The sequence below is a fragment of the Anarhichas minor genome, unplaced genomic scaffold (genome assembly GCF_050575085.1).
Source record: "Anarhichas minor isolate MPS153535 unplaced genomic scaffold, ASM5057508v1 ptg000020l, whole genome shotgun sequence".
Lineage (NCBI taxonomy): Eukaryota > Metazoa > Chordata > Actinopteri > Perciformes > Anarhichadidae > Anarhichas > Anarhichas minor.
The window spans coordinates 1127981-1137555 of record NW_027466466.1 but is presented as its reverse complement, the minus strand read 5'-3'; the positions used below and the strand labels follow the sequence as shown (position 1 = coordinate 1137555).

Sequence of the window (9575 nt, the reverse complement as noted above, 5' to 3'; positions counted from 1 at the left end):
TTCAGAGTTGTGGAAACATGACGGGCTGCGTGCCTTTGGTCTTCTGTGTAGCAGCCCTGACTGCATGGAGAGTCACTGCAGGTAAGACTGATACACACAAGCGTGTTGGTTCATAGATCATTGCATCACATTTCTATATAAATATATATATGGACAGAAAATTGCAGCATGTATTTGTTTACATTTTTCTAAACTGCTACCATTCTACTTCTGTCCAAAATGTAACTTTTTTCCAACCTGCTCAAAACCTTTGAGTATGCAATAGTGCAATAGTGTCATCAAGGTGTCAAAGTGGAGAGGGTGTGGAGGTCTGGGTGGTGGATGGGGCCTGTAGCGCATCAGATTTTGATGTGGGAGACCAGAGTTTGAGTCCTTTCAAAGAACTGCACTTACTTCTTGCATGTCTCAAAAGATCTTTGACCAAATGTTCCAGTCGCCAAACCGTAACAATAGTTTATTACCCATAACCATCAGGTAGTTACCATGTGTAGATAGTGTAGCAGGGAAGAGTTCTCTGAACATTGGCATTAACCATTAGTTATGTATATTATCAATGACATTACAGAGGGTTTTACAAAATCGTTCAATATCAACATTGTCTGATAGGATTTTGTTGTGTTGCTGAACAAAGTATATTTCTGAAAGGAAGAAAGCTTATCTGCACCTTTTTTAAAAATATATAAAAAAGGATTGTTTCCAAAAATTCTTTGATTTATATTTAGGCTTCTTTTGGGTCCCACTAGTGTTTTGCCAGCATATAAAGCCTGCACATTAATGTTTTTTAGTTTTATTAAAATTTATAATTTGAGAAATTTCTGTTTCGGTGAAACATTTCATCCAGTTAGTCGGCCTAGAGCTGCTTTGTGCTGCAGGATGGTTTTTACTCAGCCAATGAAATAATCTCCTCCAGAGCCTCAGTGAACTGTCTGCAAAGTCAAAGCCCAGCGGGCTCTGGCTGACCCATGAGACCGGGTCCCGCTCCCAAATGAGTCTTCATATTTGGCTCCCTGCCCTGCTGGACTGCTGGGAGTCCTATCAAAGCACGGAGGATCACTGTGGCGTCCCCGTTTCTCACCAGTGGAGGGGCTACCGCCTTGCTGAGGCCCAGAAAGCACTGTGATGAATCAATTAACCGTGTTGAGGGGAGGGGGGGGGGGGGGTGATATACTGACAGGCATCTCCGCAGATCGTAGCTCCTGCCGTCTTCTCTGGAGGAGGCTGATGGGGTGTCATGGGCTTTATACGACCCAGCCGGGCCTGCTTTTGTTATTGCATGTATTTATGAGGAACTTGCACCCCTGGCACCTCCGCTACCCCCCCACCTCCTTTCTGTGACCAAGCCTGGCCGGGCATGTTAGGGCCCGCTGGACACGCTGTGAATGGCATTGGTCACAGTTACAGCAGAAAGAAAACAGCTCTGGGTGTCATGGGTAATGTCAGGGGATGGGGTGGGGGGTTGAAATCCTGCTTGGATTACAGAGGGGGGGGGTAGACTGGGCCATTAGAAGCTCAGCCACCCCCCTTGTAGTACCTTGCAATAGTCTCCTCAGTAATTCTCTCTGGGCCTTCTGAAAAACAACCAACAACAAGACGCTCATTGTCCTCTGGTTGGCTGTTTGGCTGATTTACTGCGGTGGCTGAGAGAGAGAAACACATGAAGGGGACTCAGAGCAACAATGGGCTTCATTAGGCTTTCAGGGGCCGTTCTGCACGTAAGCTTGTAGACATGAAACCCAACTGGCTGAGACCAAATCCTCTCATCTCTGTGCTGCCATACATGCTCCATTACATCTGACTTGCCTCATGAATCAAGACATTTATTGTGGTGCTTGTTTTCTCCCCTCCCATTCTAGATGCCAAGGAGTTATCCATCACCACTATAAAGGTATTCTCTCTTTGAGCCTCTCTCGACACCAGAACAACAAGGTGGCAGTGGCCTTGTGCCGCCGGGACACATTAACTCAACCCACACTTTAAATAGTTCTGGTTCATCGCAAGAAGCTTCTTATTTCTGTAGTTTGGCTGATTTCTAGTAGTGATTATAAAATACCTCACAAAAGTGGCTGACTATCCAAAGGGCAGTCAGACAATGCCATTTTGAAATCCTTCCAGAGATTATGGTCTGGATCTTGACACCAGAAAAATGTAACTTGCAAAATTCTGTAAGCGAGGTGATTTGCATTGGGAACGAGTAGAAATATATTTTACTGATTTTATCATTTGTTTCAAGAAAATGATAATATTTTGTGGTACATGGGGCGTAAAAATGACCATGTGACATTATTATACAATACAGGATTTCCCTTCATTTTGAATACATTCTGGTGACTGCGCTCATAAGAATGATTTCATCTGAAATATGGCAATGTCAAGGAGTATAGTAATGGAGCGTGAACCATGTTAGGTACATTGTTATTGTTTACAAATCTTTTATAATTCCATGTCCTGAAAGCTAGAAGATGACTTGTTGTTAGCCATGCTAGGCCTAGCATTGGAATGATGGGCTAAAACAAGGAGATTGTCAGCTGTGTCTCATGTTACCCAACTCATGAGTAACAAAGTTGACCCGACTGATCACTGGGAAGATATCCGTTCCCATAAATATATCTTAAAGCTGTTCATGTTTAAGCTTTGCAGTAGTGGATATCTTACTCTGAAGGAATAAACCACTGATTGTTTTCATTTAGAAAGCACGGCACTTTTGTACTTTCATAATTACGTGAAATGGACGCCCAGTTACAGAATGACTCCACAGACAAAACTCACTTGAGCAGAAGAAGATTTCCGCAGTGAAATTAATAACTGAATTATCCTTTAAATACTGCTACACCTGGCTGCACACTGCACATCCTGTGAACATTACACTGTGATTGTTAAACACTCTTTCATCAAAGCACTGCATGAATAAAAAAAAATCACCAACAAATTTTCACCCAAAAGCAGCAATTTGATCTCACAATTGATTTCCTCTAAAAAAAAAAGAATCCTCATCATCTTCAAAGCCCGGCATTACCTTCACCCGTTTGTTCTGTTCTCCTCAGGAAGAGCCGTACACCATGAGCCGCGGCTCTGAGCTGGAGGGCTACTGCATCGATCTGATCTCTGAGCTCTCCAGGGAGCTGGGCTTCCAGTACAAACTGAACCTGGTGAAGGACAACCGCTACGGAGCCGTGGACTCCAGCGGCACCTGGACCGGCATGATAGGTGAAATCATCAGAGGGGTAAGAGTGCAACCGTCCTGGCTCTCCTTACAATGTGATGCAGGACAAGTATGTTAGAGTATGTACAGTGACATACTGTCTGTAATTCGATTTTTAAACAGAGAGCTTATGTACACGTTGTCATGTAAATCAAAGTGTATGGATATGTATTCATAAATAGCTCTATTTGTAAAAGGATCTCTTGGTCTGCTTATGGGACCATGTGGGAGAAACGTTGTGTAGTTTTGATAGACAAAGGTGCACTCAGTAAAGCCTGATATGAAAACCTGTGAATGGAGACCAGAAGTTGATATTTATATAATAAAATATTATATCAATAAACAAAACTTCATGAAATAGATATCCACGTTAATGTATGGGGTGCAATTTATAAACAAACCAATTCATTAAAATAATACATATTTAAAACTTCAAAAAATAGGAATAATATAACATTTCATAATAATGAGTTTAAGTTTAATAATTTATATTGTGTTTATTATATATTACACTTTATTTTGTATTTTTCAATTAAAAAAGTCTTTTTTTGGTCTGTTTTTTAGCAGTAATGTGTTCCAGAGTTCCTCTGATACAGTTTCATCAGATACTTTGTTTTACTTTTGGTCTCATGACAAACATTAGTCAAACATACAGTGTCTGACTTGAGTGATATGGACCTATTGTACGAGTGAATGAGTCTGTAGTCTGATACGTCTCTCTGTCCCTGCATCAGGAGGCCGACCTGGCAGTGGCTCCGCTGACCCTCACCGCGATCAGAGAGATGTTTGTGGACATGAGCACCCCCTTCATGCAGACGGGAATCAGCTTCATCCTGCGCAGAGACTCGGCCTCCGAAGAGAGCGGCTTCAGTCTGCTGTCACCATTCTCCACCGACATGTGGGTCGGCATCCTCATCGCCTTCCTGCTGACAGGTCTCTGCATATTCCTGGTGGGCAGGTAAGCGCCCCCCAAAGAAGGGGTTGTTACATGCATTGTTTCTCTCCAGTGTACGGTAGAGACAGGGTTGTGTACCGGGACATGTCCTCACTTTATATTCTACAGTTACAGACTAATTACACAAGATATGTTTAGGGGGGATTTTGACATTTGTCATTATCTTCAAATATGAAAACCGTATGAAGTAAAATGACAAAAAAACGTTTTTGGTGTCTAATCAAATACAGCACACCAGTAATGTGTGGCCACCGGATGAATGTAAGTCAGTTTAAAGGGACAGTTCACCCCAAAATCAAAAACACATGTTTCCTCTTCCCTGTAGTGGTGCTTATGAGTCGAGATAGTTCTGATGTGAGTTCCTAGTGTTGGAGATATCGGCCGTAGAGATGTCTGCCTTGCTCCCATGAAGGAGGAGTGATCCATGTTTCCACATCCTGATGTATATTACAAAATTATAACTTCAAAAAACACATGGACTGCATTGACATAAGGCCTTTCTAGTGTTTTGTAATAAACATTAACACACTCTTCGGCATGTAGACGGCAGGGGCCATCATCGAACTACCACTGATGACTACTTTACCTCCTGACGAACAGCCTTTAAACTTCCTCCCAGAAACTCCACAGACACCAGAGTTATATATCAGACACATGCGTCTTGTTGCTGCATGTGCTGCTTTAACCTTGCTGGTTCTGAGGCCTGTGTGTGTGTTTTGTTTCCTGCAGGATCAGTCCCACTGAATGGGCTGAGCCTGACACAGAGGAGCACAGCTTCACATTGCTGCACAGCTTCTGGTACATCACAGGAGCTCTCACCCTGCAAGGTAACGCAGCGGTCTGTTAAACTCAACCACAGAGACTCACACACACTGCTGGCCGTCTCTCTCTTTACTCTCTCTCAGAGAATCAGCTGCAATGCTAACCTTATTATTATGGCCTTGGACAAATATTTCACAACTTCGATGTGCAAAAACTCTCAAAAGCAAAGAGATGTTTTGAATAAAAACTCAAAGTTAGTGGAGCCGAAACAATCAGCATCTTATATTTTAGATTCACATGCTGTAGTGTAACATTATCCTCTAGAGTGCATTATCTATATTCACAGTCCCACAGTTTATTCAATACAACTGAATTGTTACTCTACATCATTTCAAATAACTGTATTGATTTATTTTTGCTTTGTATCATCTTAAAGGAAAATACTTTCTTTTATCACGGATGAGAATTTCATTCTAAGTTCAAGAATAAATCAGATTCAGTGATGAACATATTCAACGTGGTGATGTTTTGGTAATCGTCCTGCACTATGCGCTACTTCCTTTTACATCGTCAGCGGGCCGGAAAAGAGGACATTTCGTGTGAAGGGTTTAGCAAAGTGAATTGTGAGTCAGAGGAATCATGACATAATGTAATCCTCTACGATAATTGCTTTAAACCGAGCATGAGTTTACATCGTGAGTATGAAGCTTTTAAAGGAGCGGGTTAAGTCCTGTCACATGACTGCTGGTCTGTGTCCCCTCAGGTGCTGGTCCTCACCCCAAAGCTCTGTCTGGACGTCTAGTCAGCGCCATCTGGTGGCTCTTTGCTGTACTGCTTCTGGCCTGCTACTTTGGCAACTTCAACTCCATGTTGCACTCCAACAACAAACACGTCTCCATCAAGACTTTCGAGGACCTCGCGAACCAGGACGTGATGGACTATGGCACCATCGAGGCTGGATCCACCATGTCTTTTTTTAAGGCACATTCATAATGAGTGAATAGTCATTACAGCAGATTCTGTAACGTCTGAGTTTGATATAATGTAACAGGTTTTATTTTTGCAATGTTTTGTTCCCCAGAATTCCAAGAACCCCGTATACCGGCGCATCTACCAGCACATGGAGCGCAAGAAGAGCTACGTGTCCAGCATGGAGGAGGGCGTTCGCCTTGCCGAGGAGGGAAACTTTGCCTTCATCGGTGAGGCCGTGTCCTTGGACTTGACAGTGGCTCGCCACTGTCAGCTGAGCCGCTCAGAGGAGGCCATCGCTATGAGAGCCTACAGCATCGCGGCACCTCTGGGTGAGTGATACGGCCTCAAAAACAGGATTTAAATCTCTCCAATTTTTGATGAGAGCGCAAATTTTCTTTTTGATTATGCCTGTATTTATCAGTGACTTTTTGGAATTCATGAATCAAACTGAAACTCTACTCCCCAGAGTAAATTACGCCCCTATCGAGCTTCTACTATTCCTATGATATTCATTCCAGGACTTCGATCATATCAAAGGGTTTAGTGCCATCTTCCATCACTGCCAGTACACCACAGAGGTAGAGACAGGAGGAGGGGGTGGACATGAAGAGACTGTGATGGAGAGTGGACATTCAGAACATTAACACTTTTGCCTTCAGACGTTGTGAGACAACACGTTTAATAAACTAGGTCATTTTGATGCGTACTTCAAGGACCAAATATAATATTCATAACAATGTTTTCACAAGTCTTTAATCACCTGAAACTAAGAATTGTTGTGTTTACACGCGTCTGGTGTTCTTTGCTCCTTAAGCAGTGATTCCCAATGTGGGGCCCAGGGACCTCCAGGCATCCGTGACACTTGCAATAAATGATTTTCTATAAGATATCTACAGATGACGACCATTTGTGCAAATAACACAAGCACATTGTGTGCAATACTCCCACCCACATAAGCTTTGGGCCAATTGAAACTCACATTACATGATTGTGACACACAGCAGTAAGTTCATTGTCTTGAAGTTGAAGCACTGAGTGAAAGTCAGCTTTAAACTGGTCATTTTAACTCTTTAGATTTATTAGGGCTATGCCAGTCTTGTACTGTTCATTTTCTGAAAGCTTGTAAGATCAACTACTTGAGAGTAAAACTCACTTTAAAAGTATATAAATGGTACATGATTCAAATTAAAATGGGTTTCTGTTCATCACTATGAAACAGGTCTGAAGTATTTCTGTTGAAAAGTTGGTCCCTGCTCCCCTGTCGTAAAGTAGTGTTATTATGGTAAGGATGGTGTCTGAGAGAGGCGAATGGCGGTACCATCATTTTGCTCTTGGCGGCTCTCGTTACTGCACTTTTGTTCTTGCAGCTGAATGAGAGCAAAACCCTGCAGCCATGTTCCAACATCTGATGGAAAGTCTGAAACCAAAACCATGGAGGACATTACAGAAGCATGTTAGTTTTGGTTTCGGAGTAAGACATTAATCAGCCTCTACTTTGATCCACCAGGCTCCCCGCTGGTCAAAAACCTGACCCTGGCCATCCTCAAGCTCAGTGAGTCCGGTGAGCTAACATATCTGCGGCAGAAGTGGTGGGCCAGTAGCTGCGCAGCTGCCGGCAATGCCCACACCTCCGAGGCCCTGCGGCCTCACGATCTGCGCGGCCTGTTCCTCCTCCTGGGCCTGGGACTTGGCGTCGGGCTCCTGCTGGCCCTGCTGGAGCTTGTATCCAGGGCCCGCAACCAAGCTAAGGATGGCAAGGTGGGGACGAGTTTCACACAGTGTTACTTTGGTGACCCCCTCTAGCACCACCAACAGCCTGACGTTTCTGGCTTTTACTGAAATATCCCAACACCTATTGGATGGATTTTGGTACAAATATCCATGGTCCCCAGAGGATGAGTGCTTTGTTCGTGGTCCCCTGACTTTTCCTATAGCACCACCATGAAGTCAAATGTTGTATTCGTCCAATACTTTGGTTTATGACCAGATACCTGCAAAACTAAAGACATTCCACCTCTGCACTTTTTGTTTAGCGCTTAGCACATGTTAGGAGGATATAGTAAGCAAGTTAGTATTATCAATGTAACATGTTAGCATGCTAACACAGTAAGCAACAGCGATATAACTTAGTAAACATTATACCTGCTAAAGGTCAGCATGTAGCATTGTCATTGTTGCATGTTAGCATGCTGACGCAGTAAACTACGATGGAGGACATACTAAACATCATATCTGCTAGAGGTCCGCATGTTAGCATTGTCATTGTGACATGTTAGCATGCTGACGTCAGTATTGAGCTCAAAGCACCGCTGTGTCCAAATACAGCCTCACAGAGCTGCTAGCATGGCTAAATGAATGTTCTTTACCATTTCCTCTTTTCTTTCACAGAAATCGTGCTGCTCAGTGTTCACATCAGAGCTAAACCGGCGATTTGGCAGCAAGGGGAAGAGTGAAGAGCAAGAGGACTCAGACAAAGGCAAAGCCTGAAGGAAAAGTTTACATGTTAGCTTTTGATACAGAAGATAGTGTCAGATGTGTCCTGTTCCATCAAACACACTAACTTTCTCTGTTGCCATAGTAACAGCTATGTGCTGTGTGGTCCTGTCTGTGTTTTGTACTCTCCTCCAGAAAAGCTTGTTGACCACATGGGACCACTCAACTAGCAGCTACTGTACAGTGTATTAGAACAAACCAAGAGACTTAGAGCTTCAAAGTGCAAATACTAATCACTGATTTGTTCATAGTGTCGTTGCATGTTATCAGATATCCACATCCCATCGCCCTACTTACTTCTTCTTGTTGAACTATAATGGTTTCATAACAAGCTTATATTTGCTTGTATGTTCTAAATAAATCACACAATACACAGAATTCTCTCTTTTTTCAAAGTATACAATACAACTGTACTGTTCATGTTGGAAATTTAAGTACATCTTAGCAGAGCGAAACATTATCAAGACATGCGGCATCAGAGACAACAATATGCAAAACAACAAACCAGAGAATCCCTTAGATTACATGTTAAAAGCTGCCCTTTTCAATATGCTTTTTGTATAAATAATGGATCTGTGTCAGGACCGTGAAAGGTGCCACTCAACCCCACAGAGAAAGAGCTACAGACCTGTGTCTTTTAATGTTGCAAACATATCTGTATTCCTATGATGGAAGTCTCTTGTACTGGAAGCTGTTGTGTAAAACGCATGTTGTACACAGGAAGTGCAAGCAATTGTGAATCAATTTCACCTGCTTTGGTGCAGATGAAAGCATAAAGGGAATGGTTTTGCAGGCGGTGGCCTGCAAACCATTTCTTATTTTCTAGTTTTGCGTTTTGCGTTTTGCAACACATTCATATGAGCCGTCACAAGAAAGGTTTGGTGTGTCCCCAAGCACAGTCCCAAGAGCGAGGAGGAGATACCAGGAGATGGGCCCTTACATGATGAGAGCTGGACAGGGCCGTACAAAGACAACAACCCAGCAGCAGGACTGGTACTGTATCTGCTCCTTGGTGTGAGGAGGAAGAAGAGGAGCGCTGCCAGAGCCCTACAACGTGACCTCCAGCTGGCTACTCATGTGCATGTTTCTGACCAAACTGTCAGAAACGGACTCCATGAGGGTGGCATGAGGGCCCGAGGTCCTCTATTGCGACCTGTGATGAACCTTGCAGCTCGATTGGCATTAAGAGAACAT

At 43.2% G+C, this 9575-nt stretch overlaps 1 protein-coding gene across 1 annotated transcript; it reads left to right on the top strand.

Annotated features, from left to right (window-relative positions):
* Positions 1-17: 17 nt before the first annotated feature.
* Positions 18-8375, top strand: LOC142954480 (glutamate receptor U1). Its single transcript, XM_076095519.1, has 9 exons — positions 18-81; positions 1854-1885; positions 3042-3221; positions 3934-4157; positions 4884-4981; positions 5680-5897; positions 5998-6217; positions 7396-7646; positions 8277-8375. The coding sequence occupies exons 1-9, from the start codon at positions 18-20 to the stop codon at positions 8373-8375; spliced, it is 1386 nt and encodes a 461-aa protein (XP_075951634.1).
* The last annotated feature ends 1200 nt before the right edge of the window (positions 8376-9575 follow it).

Excerpts from the sequence above, each read along its gene's own strand:
- LOC142954480 (XM_076095519.1), top strand. The coding sequence starts at position 18 with ATGACGGGCTGCGTGCCTTTGGTCTTCTGTGTAGCAGCCCTGACTGCA. Across the intron at positions 4,158-4,883 it reads TGCATATTCCTGGTGGGCAG|GATCAGTCCCACTGAATGGG; the intron begins GTAAGCGCCCCC and ends TGTTTCCTGCAG. Across the intron at positions 7,647-8,276 it reads ACCAAGCTAAGGATGGCAAG|AAATCGTGCTGCTCAGTGTT; the intron begins GTGGGGACGAGT and ends TTTCTTTCACAG.